The sequence below is a fragment of the Hyaena hyaena genome, unplaced genomic scaffold (assembly GCF_003009895.1).
Source record: "Hyaena hyaena isolate Hyena2069 unplaced genomic scaffold, ASM300989v1 scaffold_155, whole genome shotgun sequence".
Lineage (NCBI taxonomy): Eukaryota > Metazoa > Chordata > Mammalia > Carnivora > Hyaenidae > Hyaena > Hyaena hyaena.
Genome location: NW_024080787.1, coordinates 2,237,719 through 2,257,841, shown reverse-complemented (window position 1 = coordinate 2,257,841; position 20,123 = coordinate 2,237,719). Strand labels below are relative to the sequence as shown.

At 52.0% G+C, this 20,123-nt stretch overlaps 1 protein-coding gene across 1 annotated transcript in view; it reads right to left on the bottom strand.

The window, feature by feature from the left end:
• The window catches only part of SRL (sarcalumenin), a 36,652-nt gene extending 26,180 nt beyond the window's left edge, over positions 1 to 10,472 (bottom strand). The window contains exon 1 of the mRNA XM_039239235.1: positions 10,412 to 10,472. Coding sequence (XP_039095166.1) covers positions 10,412 to 10,472 — 61 coding nt within the window. The remainder of the gene's footprint in view (positions 1 to 10,411) is intronic.
• Positions 10,473 to 20,123: the final 9,651 nt, after the last annotated feature.

Below are 20,123 nucleotides of genomic sequence, written 5' to 3'. Positions count from 1 at the left end.
CCAGCCCAGAACCAGAGCCTCCTGCCCCAGAACAGGCCAAGTCTGACTCGCTCCACACCTGAGCACACCCAACAGGGAGCTGGAACATGCCCCCTGCCCTCCTCCCCGGCACCACGGCGAGGCTAGGTGGCCTCCTGGGATTGCCTGCCCCCGGCCAGCTGTCGTTCCATTCATTCAACATGCTCACGCGGGGTGTGTCAGCAGAGCTCCAAATTAGCCGCTGCGGCAGTCGTGTGGGCGGTGGGGCCAGAGAGAGGACCAAGGAAACAGGTGCCATCTGTGCCCAGTAGAGGGCTGGCACCCAGGAAAGAGACGGAAACTATCTCTGGGGAGCCAGCAACCACTCACTGTTGGGTCCAAGGCTACAGAGCCCAAGTGGCTGAAGGGTGCCCTCCACCCCCAAATTCATGTCCTCCCTGGAACCTTAGAACGTGATGTTATTTGGAAATAGGGTCTGTGCAGATGTAAGTAAAGAGGAGGCTATTCTGCACTGGGGGGGGGGGAGCCCTAAGTCCGATGACTGATGTCCTTAGTAGAAAAGCAGAGGACACACAGAGACTCAGAGAGGAGGGGCCACGTGAGGACAGCGGCAGAGGTCAGAGATGCATCTACAAGCCAAGGAAGACCAAGGATCCACCAGAAGCTGGAGGAAGCAAGAAAGATCCCCCTGTGGAGGCTGCCAGCACCTTGATTTCTGACTTCCTGCCTCCAGACTGTGAGAGTTAAGTCTCTGTTGTGAGAAGGCACACGGTTTATGGTCACTGGTTCTGGTGGCCCCAGGAGAATAACAGAGGGACAGCGCTGAGGCCCAGCCCCACAAGGTCTTCCCGACCCCTCTCACACTAAGCTGGTGGTGCTTTCACCAGCCCCACGGCCCCGTCCCACCCGCTCCCCTTCTCTGCACACTTAGGCTACTTATTTTTAGCCCCTGGTGACATGTGCCTTATATGGTTCCCTACGCCGCTCAGGAGCGGGGGCTGCTTCTCCCCCCTGCCCCGGTTTGTAAGCTCTTTGAGGACAGAGAATCCGAGGGATCTTAACAGCCCTGAGAAGGGGCAGAGATGTTGACGGATTCCCTTGATTGTTCATGTTTCGTGATATTTGAGGAAACCACAGGCAGATGTCAAGCCAAAGGAACAGGGACAGCAGCGGTGGCCTATAATTACTGCCACAGTCCTTTAAACCTTAAAAAGTATCTGATATCAAAAAACATTCTAAGCATCTGATAGCCATTTTTCAATTTTAGTCACACAACAATCCCATGCTGTAAATAGTGCAAGTATAATTATCCTGTTTTATGGGCAAACAAACAGGTGCAAAATGGTAAGGGGCTTGGTGGCGAATTTGTGACAAAGCCGGTGTTTGCTCCGACCTCCGATCCCTTTGTGCCCCATCCCAGGGCTGGCTGCTCTGCTCCCAATATGGGCAGCATCAGGCGACAGGGCTCCCAGTGAAGAGGGTGATGGCCTAACTACCAAGTCAGGATGGAAACTGAGGCAGGAAAAGGCAGAAGAAAGGCAGATTTGCCAGTGGGCTTCTATTCCCCCCACAGCCTGTACCCAGGCTCATTTCTGAGGCCAGGTCGGGCTCCCCAGGCCATGTCAAGTGTCAATACCCTTCTCCAATTTTTCCAGACCCTTTCCTGGTGTCCTGACCCCCTGAGATAAGCTAGAGAAATAAGTAAGCTTCTACTATCTGACACTCAAAATAAAGGGTAGGAGGAAATGCAGAGGGGGAACAAAGGACCAACGAAGTGGCCAGAAGCCTCTCTGAGGGGCGCAGATGCACAGGGCAGGCAGCTGGGGAACCAGGTACGTGGGAGATATAGTTTTCAAGGCAATGGCTCTGTCAAGTCTTTACCTGTTGCCACCTAGGGAAACTTCCATGGGAGACAACTGGACTGGCCGAGTCCTAACCAAATGGCCACTTGGAGGAGGACCAGTGGCTACAGCTTTGGCAGTGAGCTGGTGGTAAGGTGGGGAAGGAGGGGGCTCCCAAACCCCAGGGCTCTCCCCTGGCCTGGTTCCGGGCTGAGCTCCCAACACAACCCACTTCCTACGGGCTCAGAACTCCAGGCCAGGCTTTGCCTGCACCTGTTTGAGCTCAGAATGCAGTCCCTGCTCTAGAAGGATCCAAAAATATCTGAGAGGGAGAAGGGGAGGGGCTACAGTATGCCAAGGGCTCAGGGAGCGCCACCTGCCTCAGCATTCCAGACCCTTCGCCTATCAGGGTGGTCTGATCCCCACACCAGGAGTGCCACACGGAGGCTCCTCCCCGCCCCCTGGCCGGTACAACGCCCCCAGTGTCCCCATTCCTGGTTCTGACCACCACCACCAGATGCAGATGCTCTTCCTCCTCTGCCTGCACAAACCACCCCTCATTCATCAGACACTGTTAGGGGCCTTCTATGAACCAAGCGCCAGGCTGGGCACCGGTGACTCAGCTGTGAGCAAATTAACCAAACACGCTGCCCCTACCCTCTAAGAACCGACAGTCCAGTGACTGTTGTCCTTCCTCCCAGTGCAGCTGAAACCCTGCCCCTCCATGAGGCCGACCTTCCAGCCTTCCTCTGAACTCCAACCAGAGCTGCCTGGGTGTTAGTTACATTTTCTCTCAGTGCGTGTCATCTCCCCAAATAGAAGTCAGCTTCTGTGGGGCAGAGACATGGCCCGTTCCTGTCTGAGCAGCATGGCTGGCCAGGACCTCATGGCCCTGGGGCTAGAGAGCTGGCTTTTCAGAGAGGGCCCCCCATCGGCACCCCCTTTTCTGCCTCTCTTCAGTCTCGCCCCCAATCAGTGGCCACTGTGTCCGAATCCATGTTATACCTCATATCTCATTTGTCTGTCTTTTTTATGTTTGTTTATTTTGGAAGAAAGAAAGAACGAGAGAGCAAAAGAGAGTAGAGGAGGGGTAGAGAGAGTGGGAGAGAAGAGAGAGAATCCTAAGCAGTCTCCTCACTGGCAGCTTGGAGCCGACCTGGGTCTCAAACCCATGAACCATGAGATCACGACCTGAGCAGAAACTAAGAGTTGGACACTTAACCAACTAAGCCACCCAGGCACCCGTTTTCTGGGGTTTTTTAATTCTTAAATGTTTATTCCAGTTAGTTAACAGACAGTGTAATATTAGATTCAGGTGCAGAATAGAATGATTCAACACTTCCATACAACACCCGGTGCTGATCATGACAAGTGCACTGCTTAATCCCCACCCTGTATTTCCTCCGTCCCCTTAGCCCCTGCCCCTCTGGTGTCCATCAGTGTATTCTTTGTAGAACAGAGTCTTTGTTTCTTGCTTTGTCTGTTTTTTCCCTTTGCTTGTTTTGTTTCTTAAATTCCACATATAAATGAGATCAAATGGTATTTGTCTTTCTCTGACCTGTTTTGCTTAGCGTTATACTCTCTAGATCCAACCCTGTCATTGTAAATGGTAAGATTTCATCCTTTTTTATGACTGATATTCCAGTGTGTGTGTGTGTGTGTGTGCGCGCGTGCGCGCACGTGTGCGTGCATGCCACATCTTCTTTATCCATGCTGCTTCCATAATTTGGCTATTGTAAACAGTTCTGCTATAAACATAGGGGTGCATGTATCCCTTTAAATTAGCACACCTGCATTCTCTGGGCAAGTACCAGGTTGAAAGGTAGTTGCATTCTTAGATCACTTGCTGCCCATACACTGCTCACCCCTAATCATAAATGCATTCTGTTCCCAACCCAGGGTGGGCTCCGCAGGTAAAGCCTTGTCTCTCCTTTCTCAGACTCTGCACAGGGCCCTCCTCCTCCCTAGAGCTGGCCACGCAGCCCACGCCTGCTCTGTGCCCTTAGCACTCTGAGTTGACAGAGGACAAGAGGGTCAGTCCTGCCAAGGTGGTAAAGGACAAGGACCCCTGGGGGGAGGGTCCGCCTAAGCCTCGAAAGAGAGAAAAGGCTTTTCTCACTGCATAACATGCTTGCAGTGAAGCTGGGGAGCCCGCCCCAGCTAAGCCAATGTTCCACTCAAAATCCTTCTGGGGCCCAGGAATTGGAGCGGATGGAGCAGTGGAGACTATGTTTTTGTGTGGCTCTGATGACACGGTCCCAGGGAAGACTGGCTCCTGGGATGGTGCCAGGCAGAAGCTGCCTGCTGGCACCACGGTCTCTTGGGCCCTGGGCACACCCACCCCCAGAGCAGCCGGGTAGGGCAGCCTGCTGTCTTCACGCTGGGGAGGAGGCCGTTGCAGGCCGTGGCTGGGGGGTATGAATGGCTGACCTAACAGCAGGAACTGGTTCTGAGGCCCAAGCCCCCAACCCTGAGACCAGCCAGCTCAGGAAAGGCTGCTCTGGAGCCCTCTGTGAGGGAGGATGAGGAAGTGACAAGTGCAGGCACGTCCCTGCCCGGGACCTTGACTCTCAACAAAACCACCTTCAGGGCTGCAGAGGGACGGGGCTGAAACCAAATGGGACAGGGCTTCCCTGATCCCAAAATGAGGCCCGCCGAGGGGCGCGGCCAAGTCCTCCCAGCCAGGAAAAAAGCCCAGAGGAAACCCGAACCTGGGACTATCTCTGTTCCACAGTGAGAACCGAGGCTGACGTCCGGGGAACTCACCACGTGCCTCCCAGCCGGCTCCCGCTAAGTCACAGATCCTGGAGTCCAACCACAGAGCCTTTCCCACTGCAGGCCCAGAGGACATTTGCTGAATGGACACCTTAGATGGTAGAGCTTGGGGCCAGACTGTGCCCTGATCTCCATAGCACCTGGCTTGAGGGGGCTGGTCCACCTGTGTTGAGAAACTAACTTTCACCCACACTAAAAAGCTGGTTCACTGATTTCGTCTCCGGGCTCTGCCTGGTGGGTGTTCCTCCAGCACCACAGACCAGGTTCTGGTCTTGGCGCTGCTCTTGCGCCCCATGCAACTTGGGGTGACAGGCCTCCCTTTCCACCTCACGGGTTCTTGGAACAGCATTATGGTTCCTTCCCCTCGCCCCGTGACCCTCCAGGCCCTCCACAGCAGTCTTAGTGTAGACCAGATCCCTACCCTCTAGTTTAGCTCCCTGGCTGGCTCCTGGGTTTGCCTCAAGTATGCACTGTCCCTCTGAGGTCTCTACGATGCTATGGCGTGTGTCTCCTAAGACCTACCCCACCCTTCCGACACGTCTGACATCTTGGTCACTTACTCTCTATCTTGTGTCTGTCAGTCCTTGGAACTGTCAGTCTCCCAGGACCCTGGCCATTGGCCCATAAACACACTTAGTCTTCCTAGTGTTGAAAAGGACATTTGGTACATCCACAAACCTCCTGCCCACTTACTCTTACATCTCTATCCCTCCTGAGGCCACTGTCTAAGTGTGTTGCCTCTGCACCCTGGCTAGAGGTACAGAAGGCCCTCTCGCTCTCTGCCTGAGACCTCTGGGGTATCAAAGCTAACGCCGCATCTTCCCCAGCATCTCTTTGGCATCTCAGCCTTCCAAACGCCTTTCTAGAATGCGCCCTTCCCAGGGCACCTGGGTGACTCAGTCAGTTAAGCATGTGACTTCCACTCAGGTCATGATTTCATGGTTCATGGGTTCGAGCCCTGTGTCGGGCTCTGTGCTGACAGCTCAGAGCCTGAAGCCTGCTTCCCATTCTGTGTCTCCCTCTCTCTCTGTCCTACCTCTGCTTGCGCTCTGTCTCTCAAAAATGAATAAACGTTAATTTTTTTTTTTTTTTTTAAATAGAATGTGCCCTTCTCTTGGCTTTCAGATCACTGCCTCTTCCTGGGTCTCTTCTCCTTTTCCTGAAATCCACTCATCTTCCTTTTTTTTAAAATTTTTAATGCTTATTTATTTTTGTGAGAGACAGACAGACACAGGATGTGAGCAGGGGAGGGGCAGAGAGAGGGAGACACAGAATCCAAAGCGGCTCCAGGCTCTGAGCTGTCAGCACAGAGCCCAATGCGGGGCTCAAACTCACAAGCTATGAGATCACGACCTGAGCTGAAGTCAGACGTTCAACCAACTGAACCACCCTGCTGCCCCTCATCTTCCTCTTCCCACTGCCCAAATCTGGCGCTGCCCAACAACCAACCCTGCATCTCTTCTTTTGCTCTCTCTGCAACTGCCTCATCCTCACACAAGTGCCTCTCATCTCTGGGCCTCCAAATGAGACTTTCCATCTGGATGGAGACAGCCAGGATCTCCATCCAGATGTCTCCCTGGCACCTCAAATTCATAATGACCCAAGCTGAGCTTTGAAAATCTGTTCTTGTATGTTCCTGGTTAGTTAGTTAGTTAGTTAGTTAGTTAGTTAGTTAGTTATCTGCCAAGATCACACCTCCAGCGACCCACACTAGACCCACAAGGCTTCCTTGTGGCCCTGGCTTGACAGGTTTCAAAGTCCAGTGGATTACATCGCAGCTACCTGCTGGGTCTGGCCCTCCTCTCTGCCTCCACCACCTTGCGGAGCTCACATACCCTCCTAATGGCATTTCTGACAGGGTCCTCCAATCAGCCTCCCTCATCCTCCCCCTCCCTACAGACATCTGCCAGATGGATGCTTCCAGAACCTTCAAAGGTTACCCACCATCCACAGAACAAAGCCCTCCTCATCAGCCGACCACATGAGGTCCTCCAGGGTTGGTCCAACCCAGCCTTCCAAGGACCTTCCCCATGACCCCACTTTGCTCTGCTTGCTCTTATCCTTGCCCAGTTCTCACCAGAGCCCCAACCTTTCCTGACGGCATGAGTTTGCCCATCCTGCTCCTTTAAAGTGGAATCCTCTTCCCTCCATCACTCCATGTCTCAATGCTACTTTCTTCCAGGCCCATCTCAAATATTCCCTCAACTGTAAAACAGTTCCTGGTCCACTCAGCTAAAAACGATCTCCCCAGGTCCTTCCACCCCACCTCACTTTACCTGCGTCTCCCTTACACACTCATGCGTGGCGTGTGTATGTGTGTGTGTGTGTGTGTGTGTAAGGCCACAAGGCAGAAGAAGCCCTGTTACCTGTACTGGACTGTAAGCATGCCAAGGATGAAATGCCTGTGTGAATTCCCCTAGTACCATACCTAAACAACAAGAGGTACATGATAAATCTGGGATGCTTAGTACACAGTGAGATGTAGCAAGCTGTTTGAACGAAAAGGCTTTGTACCCAGGCAGTATTTAAATGTAAGGGGTTGTTGCAGTGAGTGGGTCTGGATTTGGAGCAGGAAAGGTGTCCAGGAGAGAGCTAAGTCCAGCATCTCACAGTGGCAGACCCCACCCCTGCCCACTCTCCCGGCTGCACCCTCGTTCCAGACCAGGAGACACAGCACCTAGACCCTGTCCTTGGCCCTGAGACCCTGTCAGAGAGGAACAGCCATCTTCCTCCTGTGTCTGTAGGGATTAGGCTCCTTCCCAGCCCACCACACCTAAGTGAGCACCAAAGGCTCAGGTGGATGCAGCTGGCCTCCTGTGGACCTCCTTCCGGGGGAGGAAGGAAACCTGAAATCCAGCTCCGACCTGCCTTGAACCAGCTCTTTGACTTTCAGCGCCACACCCAGATGAGGGACAAAACCAGCATGTCCCAAACTCTGGTTCCACGGGCCACTAAGCAAGGTGTGCACATCCATTAGCAAATCCCACGAGTACTTTGTAGACTCGATGTGGGAAGGGGCAGGCTATCTTCTCCCTATGGGCTCATCCAGCTGCACTGAGCCAGGAGTCACACCTTGCGGGGGGCGCTGCAAAGGCTTCTGCCCTCTCCCCAAAACCCCTGAGCTCGTGACCCCTCCCCACAGTGGACTGCAGCAGCTGGGCTCTCCTGTTGAGGGACCGTGAACACAGTCTCTTTCTGGAAATAGCCAGCCTGGGGCGGGTGAGGAGGGGCCACAAATGGGTTCCTGACAGACCCTCATCTCTCATGGAGGGGACAGGTCAGCCCCAGTGTGCACAAACTTCTCACCAGTAGGATGGCAGGGTGGAGGCCAGAGCAGGCTGCAAGCAGGCCAAACCAAGGCTGGGCTGGAGGGAGGGGCAGGCTCAGAATCCCCGTCTGCCCCAATCTGTGCATCAAGCAGACAGCAGGAAACAAAGAAGTCCCCAGTCCAGCCTAGCAGACGCCAGCAGCTTGAACCTGAGTGCTTTCTCAGCTCTGGCCACCCCCACCATGCCACTCTTGGGAGGAGGCAAAGGCAGGAACTCCGGGGTAGGGTGAGACCATCCCTAATTCACTGCCTGACCTTGTACACATCTCTCATTCCTCTGGCTTTCACTCTCTTACCTAGACAATACTCAAGGCTGCTTTCCCCTGTCCTTGAGCAGGCCAAGTCCCCAAGACAAAGAGGAGGACCCCAGTGGTCACAAATGCACAGAGGCCAGGGGCTGGGGGATAGGGACCCACAATGTGTCTGGTGATGGGGCCCCAGCAGCTCTGGCTGTGTCCTAGCATCAGGAGAGGTACTTGGCCCCTTGCTTGGGAATGAGAAGAGGCCACCTCAGTCCAGAGGACCACAGGAGCAACATGGGGACAAAAGAAGGAAGCAAGGCTCTGTAGGGCCCGCTCCTCCCCCAGGGAGCAGGACGCTGGGTTAGACAGAAAGTCACACTGCCATCCAGCCAGGGGCAGGTGACACGGGATGGAAATGAGGGCCCGGTGGTAGGGTGGGAAGTTCAGGAGCAAAGCTGCTGTCTTTGGGCAAGGTGGCATTTACTTCATGGCACAATTCCAGTGGGAAATCAACCAGTAGCAAGGACTGTTATCACTGGGGCAGGGAGAAGCCACCCCCACGGCTGGAACCTCCTGGTGGGCACAGGAGAGAGCTGTCTTTCGGGTAATCTACAGCTGGAATAGTGATAAAATTCAGCCCCAGGGCAAGAGTCCACAGCCAAAGTGGTGAGCAGGACTGAGGAGAAAGAGGACTCTGCACGTGGTGGACGACCCTCCCTGGAAGCCAGGCCTGGGCAGAGTCCAGGAGGGAAGGAGCATGCACAGAGATGAGCTTCGCACAAAGTGCCTGCCCGCCTCCTTCCCCCCACAGCAAGATTCCCAGTCAGGCCTATGGAACGTTCCAGATGTCCAGTTCCCTTGTTGGGAGGAAAGATGAAGGATGCCCCTAAAAGGCTAAAAGTCCCCGGGGCCTGCTGTATGGAAGCAAGGCAGCAGCTGGGGCTGGGCGGAGCAGGGCAGGGGCTGAGAGGGGAGCAGGGCAGGGGCTGAGAGGGGAGTGGGGCAGGGGCTGAGAGGGGAGCTGGCAGCAGTGGCTCGGGGCTCAGGGCTCAGGATCCAATTACACGGCTGTTTCCATACTTAGCCACCTGACAGCCGCTTGGAATCCTCACCGCTCCAGCCACGGCAGCCCTGCAAGGCCCAAATTAACTCAAGGGCAGACAAGGGCAGGGCCCAGCGCACACACGAGGCCGAATCCCCCCACCCAGGTCCCTAAACCCTGAGGGAACAGCTTCTGCTCCTGCCTGCTACCTGCTCTCCTGGCTGGGACAGGGACATCAACACCCAGAATCTCAAAGATCGGAGAGCCAGGGGCTCTGGCTGCCATGGTCCCCTGTGCAGATGAAGACTGCCACTCATGAAAAGACGAAGCAGGAGACCCAGATGCTTGGGGGTCCCCACACCACCCCTGAAGCATCACCAAGGGGGACCCGGCCCCAGAAGTCTTGGGAAGAAAGAGGTGACAAATGCTCTGGTGTCCCCTCTATGCCTAGAAATAACCTCCATGCTGTAACCTGAGCCACCACCTCTGACACACAAAATGCTGAGATATCAAAGGAAAACCATGCACACATGCCCCAGCCCCCTTCCAGCGGAGCCCCCAGCCCAGCCCAGGGATATGCTGCAGTAGGTCCTGCTCCTCTCCTGAACTCTGCGTCCAATCCCCAACCCCATCTCCAATCTGTACCCAACAGACCCCCTTTCTACTCTGCTGTTTCCCAAACAACCCCCAACTCTATGCACTACGCCCAGTCCTCAGTCATGCAAAGCCAGCCCCCTGCCCAATCCCCACCACGTAGGAGGGTCAAGCCAACTCAGACCTCCAGGGGCCCCTCCAGCTCCAAGACCGGGTTCTTTTGTCCATCTAGAAGGGTCCTCTAGTCTTGACTTTTGGGGTCCTCTTCCCCAACATCTACTGGACAGACCTGCCTTCTGGCTCTTGGCCCTTGGCTCAGGGCCTCATGCCTGCCTGCACCTCTCCGTTCACTGCTCCCACTTTCTCCGACCTCCCCTGCATACCCTGACATCTCTCGGGTTCTCTGTACCATTTTCTCCTGGGTCCCAGGGAGAAGGGAATGGAGACGATGCCAGGAATCAAGATATACCATCAACCCCAGGAACCACTGAGGCTTCATCCTCCTTCTACTGCTCAAGACTCCCCTCCCCCGCCCCCTGCAGTCAAACATGAGACCTCCGGGCGCATGGGGGTTGCAGTCTGGCCTGGTTGACATGGGTGAGGGTCATACCTGTTTGTCCTGGGAGCAGGAGCGATGCCACAAAGCAGCAGAGCAGGACCAGCGCCCTCATGGTGACTGCCAAGAGAGCCCAGCTGCTCCTCGCCTCTATTTATAGGGCTGGTGGCAGCGCCGGGTGGGGGAGAAAGGGTCACACAGTCACTAGGGCAACTGGGTGGACGTGATGGGGAAGCAGCGCAGACCCTGACAGGCTGCACGGAGGCTCGCTCTGCCACTGCTGTGCCAGCTGCCAGGCCCCGGAAGGCAGAGCCCAGGCCGGATTCTCTCCCCCCAGCGGCCCTGGGGTCATGTGACATGGGTCACAGGGCAGGGGTGGTGGAGAAAAAGTGGGGCATCCCTTGGATTAGGTCTAGGGGTTAGGACCCCAAGCCTTCTCAGCCCCTGCGCTAACTTGATCTAAAGTCTGGGCCAAGTCACTGACCTTGACCTGCCTCAGTTTTCTGAATGAAGGAGCCATAGGGCAAAGCTAGATTCTATTTGATAGCCACTGACAAACAATTCATCCCCTCCCCAAAGGTCAGGAGGGTGAAGCCACAATAGCTGGTTAAGGAAACATGCGACATCTGACCTTTGAGGTAGATGGCTAGGCGCTTAACCTTCTCGGGGCTTCCGGAAGATATAGAATGCTGACACCTTGGAGGACAAAGGGGGAATTAGGAGGCGTGTCCCATGCTGTGACGTAAGACAACGGACAGAGATCCATTTCCAGTGACATGGGGATTCCAGAACTTTGTCATGTCAGTAATGTGCTATTTGATGCAGTTTTCCTAACGACACATGATGGCCCCTAACAGCCAGTTCTATGAAGCTGAAGGAACGCAGACACTGGCTTGTCCGGCTGGGGGGAGGGTGTCACTAAGGATGGCAGTCGGCCATGGAGGAAAGGAAATGAAGTAACTGGCCATTCTTCCATGGGCTTTACACTTAACACAGCTTTACTGAGGTCTAGTCCACCTGTAGCACAGAACGCTAATCAAATCTGATGCATATATATCAGAACAATCAAAATAGTGAAGATTCCTCACTTCCCAATTTTCCTCATGCCTCCCCCCTCCAGCCCCTCCCCAGCAGCCCCTCAGCTGCTTTCTTCACTATACATTCTGTGCATTTGCATTTCCTAGATGTAAATATAAATGGAATCACATCTTTTGTGTTCTTTTTTATCTGGCTTCTTTCACTCAGCATAATTATTTTGAGATGTGTTCACACTGCAGTTTTTTATCGATAGCTTATTCCTTTGTATTCTGGACTATATTCCACTGTACGGAATGACCACAATTTGCTATCCATTCTCCTCATGACAGACACTGGGTTGTCTACAAGTTTGGGCTGCTACCGATCAAGCTTCTGGGAGCATCTATATTCAGTTTCACTTATCAATCCTCTTTCGTTTCTCTCCAATAAATACCCAGAAGGGGAGTGGCTGGATCACACGGTAGAGGGTCCATTTAATTTTTTCCTAAGGTGACTGTGCCATTTTCCATTCCTGCCACCAGTTCTTCACCTCCTTGCTGATCCTAGGTAGGGTCAGTCTTTCACATTTCAGTCATTCTTGTAGGTACACAGTGGTATCTTATTGTAGTTTCAATTTGCATTTTCCTAATGACTAATGATTTTTTTTAATGTTTTAATGTTTATTTTTTGAGAGAGAGAGGGGTGAGTTGGGGAGGGACTGATAAAGAGGGTGACAGAGAATTCGAAGCAGGATCCAGGCTCTGAGCTGTCAGCACAGAGCCCGATGCAGAGCTCAAACTCACGAACCAGGAGATCATGACCTGAGCCAAAGTTGGATGCTTAATTGACTGAGCCACCCAGGAGCCCGACTACTGATACTAACCATATTTCCATGTGTGTTTTTGTCATCCACTTCTTTCGTGTATCTTTGGAGTGGTTGTTTTAATCTTTCAACTATTTTTAATGGGTTTGTTTTCTTCTATTGAGCTTTGATGTTTTTATATATGCTAAATATATAAAAATATATTTCATATATATAAAATATTTTCATATATAATATATATTTCATATATAAAAATATATTTCATCAGATACGTAATCTGTAAGAATTCTCTCCGTCGGTGACTTGTCTTTTCATGCACTAAGATATCTTTCAAAAAGCGGAAATTCGTAATTTTCATCAAATCCAAAGAACTCTTTGCCTAACCCAAGATCTCCAAGATGTTTTCCTGTTTTCTCCTAGAAGTGTAACAATTTTAGGTTTTACATTTAGACCTGTGATCCATTTTGTGCAATTTTTAATAGGCTGCCAGGTTTAAAATCAAGTTTAGATTTTCACATGTGAACATCCAGGGGTTCCAGCAACACTTGGTGAAAGACTCAACTGCCTTCGTACCTTTTATTGAAAATCAATTGATGATATGTGTATAAAGCTATTACTGAACTATATTATTTCCTATTGATCTGTGTGTCTACCTTTCCACTGTGGCTTCCTAATCAGTCCTGAAATCAGGTAGTGTGAATCTCTCAACTTTGATCTTCTTTTAAAAGTTGCCTTGGCTATTGTAGTTCCTTCACACGTCCATATGAATTCTGCAATCAGCCTGCAAATTGCTATTTAAAGGCCTTCTTGGACTTTCATAGGGATTACACTGAATCTTTAGGCCAATCTGAAGAAAAATGACAAGGTACCAACTGCAATGGTCAATTTTATGTGTTAACTCGGCTAGGTTAACTAGTGCCCAGTTGTTTGATAAATATCAGTTGAAATGTTGCTGTGCAGCTATTTTTTAAATGTACTTAATATTGGGGCGCCTGGGTGGCTTAGTCGGTTAAGCGTCTGACTTTCGCTTAGGTCATGATCTCGCGGTTCGTGGGTTCGAGCCCCCCGTCAGGCTCTGTGCTGACTGCCAGCTCAGAGCCTGGAGCCTGTTTCAGAGTCTGTCACTCCCTCTCTCTCTGACCCTCCCCTGCTCACGCTGTCTTTCTCTCTCCTAGAAATAAATAAAAAACATTTAAAAAAATAAAAATAAAATGTACTTAATATTAAAATCTGTAGACTCTGAGTCAAGCGGATCACCCTCCATGATGTGAATGGGCCTCACCCAATCAGTTGAAGGCCTTAAAAGAAAAGCCTGAGCTCCCCACCCTGGAAGAGGAAGGAATGCTGCCTCTGACTGCTTCTGATTCAAAACTGCAACATCTACTCTTGCAAGAATTTCCAGCCACCAGCTTCCTCTGTGGATTTCTGACTTCTCTCTATAAACTCTCCTTGACCCCTCTCTATAAACTTACATCCTATTGGCTCTGTTTCCTGGGAGAACCCCAACTAATACACCAATACTGAGTCTTCTAGCTGCCGCGAGAGGAGGGGGCAGCCCTGGGTCCAGGAAAAGAAAAGGAACTCAAAGTCAATGATGTACCTGCTCTGAGCCAAGTGTATCACCTGTCACGAGTGGTGGGCATGCCACCATGTCACAACGAGAAAGCCGAGGCTCAGACTGCGGCAGCAACTTGTTCAACATCACCTCACAGGAGCAGAGTGGCCTGAACTTGAACCTGGATATGCCTGATTCATAAAGCCACAGCTTCTCCCACTGATCCAAGTGAATGCTGTCAGGGGAAGAGAGGAATTGGTGTGTTAGGGAAAGGTGGTGGAGGGCTATGGGAGAGAACAGGGAAAGACACAGGCTGAAGGGACAGAGAAAGCCACCAGACCAGGCAGGAAGGGAAAACGTGAGCTATGCACTGTCTAAAGGGCTCACTGCATGTAATTTAAGGACACCCTGTTTGGGCTCAGACAGGCCCTTGCAGAGCCATGTTCTGAGCGGCACAATAAACAATCCAGGGGTCCATCAGCAGATGAACACATGAACCAAATGTGGTCTATCCATACATTGGGATACTCTTCAGCCATAAAAAATGAATTTCTAATACATGCTACAACATGGATGAGCATTTTGAAAAACTAATGCTAACCGAAATAAACCTGTCACAAAAGGACAAAGTCTTTATTTGCCGGGGCCATCATGACAAAACCGCAGACTGGGCAGCCTAAACAGCAGAAATTTATTTTTCATAGCTCTGGAGGCTACAAGTCCAAGATCAAGGTGCCGGCAGGTTTGGTTTCTTCTGAGGCCTCTCTCCTTGGCTTGTAGAAGGCCACCTTTTCTCACTGTGTCCTCCTCACAGGGCCATCTCTTGGTGTGTGTTATCTGTGTCCTAATCTCCTCTTCTTGTATGGACACCAACCATATTGGATCAGGGCCCACCCATGAGAACTTATTTTACCGCAATCACGTCTGCAAAGACCCTAAGTACAGTCACATTCTGAAATACTAGGAGTTAGGAACTGAACATGAATTTTAGGGGGACACAAGTCAGTATATAAGAGATAGATATTGTATGAATGTACTTACATGAGGCACCGAGAAAAGTCAGAAAAAAAGTCAAAGAGACAGAAAGTAGATAGTGGGTGCCAGGGTGGAGGGGAGGGGGCACGGGAGTTAGCGTTTCTGGGTACAGACTTTCTATTTAGAATAATGAAAACATTCTGGACAAGGACAGTGGTGATGATTACACAACATTGTGAATGTGCTTCTGTCACTGAATTAAAAATTAAAAAGGATTAAGATGGTAAATTTCAACCACAATTTTTAAAAATCAAAGAAAAAGGACACCCTGTTTTGAAAGTGAGAGATTAAAAAGGAGGAGACACCCAACTGTGGAGAAACTCCCAAGTCGTAAATCTGCAAGAGACCTCACTCGGTGCTGGAAGAGTTCCATGCCGGTTTCACCCCACATCACCCACCCTCCGCAGCACACCCCACATCACCCACCCTCCGCTGCTGCCGCGGCCACTGCCCGCCAAGAGCAAGGCCCTCCCCGCTCCCCAGTTCAGTCTTCGGGCAGAAGCTGCCAGAGTGTCTGTCTAAGGGTCCTCAGCCTCGCACAGTCCCTGTAGTTTTGTCTCTCTGTGGCAAATGATTCCCTAGGTCAATCAATACCTCCACGGTTCCTGGAGGGACCGAGAAAGCGGGGTCGGGCCCTGACCAGGCAGGCCTCTGCAGCTGGATCTGCTCTATGTTCAATGCTAACACAGTGCAGAAAGTGACCTTCAGCGTGATTATTTTCCCCCTCCACAAAAAACTCTGCTATCTACGCAGCCTCTGACTGAAAACCCCCAAGGGCAAGGAACTCACTACCAGAGAGTTTTTGCAGTAGAAGAGAGCAGTAGCAGAAAGTAGCCCTGCTCTTTTGAATGCGAGGTGAGGCCCAGAAACAGCCACGTGCTCCAGGTCACCCCTGCGCCTGCCACTTTGCCCTCCCGCTGAAAGCCAGGGACACGCACCACAAGGATCCCCTGGAGAATGGAGAACGCCTCCTCCCGGATCTCAAACCAGCAGCCCCCCATGAACCCTCAGTGCCTGCCCAGCCCCACCGACACTTTCTTCTCTCAACAGGAGAACAGGAGAGGTTCATCAATTCTCTCTTGGGATTTTCAGAACATCCTCTTGATCTCCCAAAGGGTGAGAGACCACGGGAGACAGACGAGCTGATCTCTGCTACAGGTGCAGCACCTGCGGCCTTCTTCCAGTCCCTTTCCTCCTTCTTCCTCCTGAATCTGATCATGAGGCTGTCCGCTAAAACAGGCCGCACTGTGGGGGAACCTGTGACTTAGGGCCCCTAATTCAGGAAACTCTGCAGCTGTCACTCCCAGCTCCTTTTCAACACCCGGGGTGTGGCAGGGGGAGAGTGGGTTTGGGGAACGCATTCCTTTCTACAGCTGCTGCTCATTTAGGAGCCGCAGCCCCCAATCCTACCCCCTCCTCTCACGCAGCACGCACTCCTGTCCATCAGCACCAGAAACCTGCAATTTAGCAGGGCCAGAGAAGAGAGGGGACCAAAGCAGGGGTGACACGAAGTGTACCCCCAGCCCAGGACTTGTAGGGCAAGTGGGGAGAGAGCAAAACTCGAGAGAGAATGAAAACGACAGACACCAGAAGGTCAGCAGCATCCAGGAAAGCCCGCAGGCCACTGGGTCGGAACGGATATTGGGAGGGGCCAGGGTGGGACAGGGGAGAGCCACAGCCAACAAAACCTGGGGCGAAGGATGACGCGGCAGCCACAGCCGGCTCCAGAGGCAGCTGGAGGATTTGCTTGCGCTTCACACACGTGTACAGCCAGTGTGAGGCCAGTTCACCGACCGCTAAGGAGGCTGAGGTCACACGAAGGCTCCCACTTCAGCTAGACAACCCTTCAAACACCACCCAGAGCTGAGGCGACACCTCCCCTGCCGTAGATGACCTTGTGCCCTGTGCCAGATTTATCATAACCCACCCTATGCCAGAATAGCATAAAGGTGGCTCCCAGGTGTCCATAAATTCTAACAAGAAAGCAAGGACTGAAAGAGTAGAAGGAACTACACAGAGGCCAGCACACAAAATGGGGCCATTCCGAAGACTGATACAAAAGCAAACGGCGCTTCATACGTAAGGACCTCACATGTGTGTAACTTGATCACTTGCCAATTCACGGTGCCTTAAAATAAGAACAAACCAACGGCCCAGGAGAAATGAAATTATTTCTGCTACTGAGACTCCACAGGAATTTTTTTTTTAAATTTTTAATGTTTTTTTAATTTATTTCTGAAAGAGAGAGAGAGACAGCATGAGCAGGGGAGGGTCAGAGAGAGAGGGAGGCACAGAATCTGAAGACAGACTCCAGGCTCTGAGCTGGCTGTCAGCACAGAGCCCGATGCGGTGCTAGAACCCACGAACCGTGAGATCATGACCTGAGCCGAAGTCGGACGCTCAACCGACTGAGCCACCCAGGTGCCCCTTCCACAATGTTTTTTAAACTTAAAAAAAAAAAACAAAAAACTTGAGAGTTTGGGTGGGGTGCTGGGTACATGGATATATATTGAGTTTGTGAAAATTCACGGAGCTAAACACATAAGCTACACCCTTCCTCTGAGTGTGTATCATGCAATATTCCAATAAAGTAGTTTCATTGGGATGCCTGGGTGGCTCAGTTGGTTAAGCGACTCCTTTCACTCAGGTATGATCTCACCATTTATGGGTTCCAGCCCTGCATCAGGCTCTCCGCTGACAGCTCAGAGCCTGGGGCCTGCTTCAGATTGTCTTGTCCCTCTCTCGCTCTGCCCCTCCCCTGCTTGTGCTCTCTAAAATAAATAAACTTTAAAAAAAAAAAAAGGGGGGGTGGTTGTTGAACATAACCTTGATCACGTCCCTCCTAGACGGCCACTCCTTCACAAGAAACAAAATCCAAGCTTCTTAGCAGGACTTGGAAGTCCTACAACAACCCATTCCCACACCTTCTCCACTGCTCCTTCGGGGCCAGTGTGCACAAAGCCCGCAGGAGACTATGCCCTTCCAGACCACCAGGCCTGGCTCCCAGTGGGGTGGCCACCTGCACCGTAGCCACACAACAGGTGCCTGCTGACCCTGGACCCTGTTGCTAAACCACACGTTGCTGCTTACCCTGGACCACAGCCACCCTACATGTAGCTGCTGACCCTGGACCCTGTCGCTGCCCCACGAGTGACTGCCCACCCCTGACGCTGTCGTGGCCCCACGCGTGACTGCTGACCCTTGACCCTGTCGCTACCCCACGCGTGGCTGCTGGCCTTGGGCCCGTGGCCATCTGCACATAGATGCAGTCGGGGCAGAAAGAAAAGAATGAGGTACTTCGTGCGTAGCTTCTTACACTCGTCACCTGGGCAAAAAAACACAATGTTGCGGATACTGTGGCTTAAAATTAACGTCACCTGTTCTTTTCACTGCGGCCTCTAGACCACTGTAGGACTTCCGCAGGGCGACAGCACCCAGCCGCAGGGCGCGTCCTCAGCACCGGCGAGCGCGGGAGAAAGCGGGCGAGCGCCTCCGAGCGGGGAACACGCGGAAGCCACACGTTTGCGCCGTTTGCGTGCGAGGCGTACGTGAGAATGCGCGGGGGCGGGCTCAGGGACGGGACCAGAGGAAAGGGCGGGACCAGAGGAACGAACCGGCCGGAGCGCGCGCGAGGAGGACTGAAGCGCCAAAGAGCATGCGCGCCGAGGGGGTGGAGGCGGGGGACGAGTCCGGGAAGGGGCGGGGCCGCGCCGCACCCCTGACTTCCGCCGCCTGCCGGGGAGACCGCCTAGAGTCCCGGGGCGCGCCACTGCGGGTCGGATGAGGGAGCTTTCCGGCCCCGCCCCCGTTTCTCCTCTAACCTATAGGAGCTGAGCAGCCCCGCGGGCACCGGAGAGAGGCGGAGCCTCCTCCCTAACTGGGCCTCGCGTTCTGGGCCCACAGCGCCCTCTATTGATCCTCTTAGGAGCGGGACGGAACCCGTCCAGCGCGCTTTGCACCTGGCGGAGAAAAGGGTCGCTCATCTGGCCTTGGGAAAGGGCCATCCCCACCCAGATCCTAGCTAAGCCCCTCCCCTCAGACACGCATTTTAAAGTAATTTTTTTACTTAAGCTAGATAGACCCCCCCAAAAAAGAAAATTACTTAGAATGCTAACTGAAGAAAGCTGGATACAAAAGGCTAAACCTTTTATGATCCCAGTTATATGACATTTTGGAAAAAACAGAACTATAGGAACAGATCAGTGTGGTTGCCGGCGTCTGGACTACACAAAGGGGCAATTGGGTAACAGTGAGGAGGAAACTAGTTGGGGTGATTGGGGTGACGGTTCCACAACTGTATGCTTTTATCAAAACTCACACAACCCCAAACTAAAAAGTGAATTTCACCAAATGGAAATTACACTTTCATTTTTTTAAAAACATTAAAAGCAGAGGGGCACCTGGGTTGCTAAGTTGGTTACGCATCTGACTTGCCCCAGGTCATCATCTCCCTGTTTGTGGGTTCGAACCTTGTGCAGCGCTCTGGGCTGACAGCTCAGAGCCTAGAGCCTGCTTTGGATTGTGTCTCCCTCTCTGCCCCTTCCCAGCTCAAACTCTGTCTCTCTCTCTCTCTGTCAAAAATAAACACATGTTAAAAAAAATATTTTTTGACACAAAAAACAGAAAGCAGATTGGTGCTTGCCAAGGGCTGGGAGGAGGGGAGAATGGGGAGAGACCCATTAGGGGGTGAGGGGTTCATTTTGGAGTGAGAGAAATGTTTTGGAAGTGAACAGAGATGGCAGTTGTACAGCAGTGTGAATATACTAAATGCCTCTGAATTGTTAACTTTAAAATACTTAATTTTAAGTTATTTGAATTTCACCTAAAAAAAAAGTTTAGCCTCCTGCCTACCTTTCTATTCAACGTCTAGAAGCATTCATTGTAGGGGTGAGATGTAAACTGGCTATTCTGCTCTGGCCTCAGTCACCATCTACCTGTCACAATATGTACATGAGGAAAAGCAAGGCAAGGGGAACACTTTATAAAGGTGGCTCTGCTCACAGAGGATTAAGAGAATTATAGGTCTGGGCGCTTAGGCAGCTCAGTCGGTTAAGTGTCTGACTCTTGCTTTCAGCTCAGGTCATGATCTCATGGTTCGTGAGCCTTGTGTCAGGCTCTGAGCTGATGGTGCATAGCCTGCTTGAGACTCTCTTGCTCTTTCTTTCTGTCCCTTCCCCACTCTTTCTCTCTCACAAGATTAAAAAAAAAAAAAAGAGTTAAAGGTCAACCTCCCTACCCAAAAAGATGAAATGCCCCTGTGCCACTAATTTCCAACCTCACATGAAGAACCTGATGCTCAAAGATGAACCAGCTCGCCCAAGGAGGAACTGACTTCC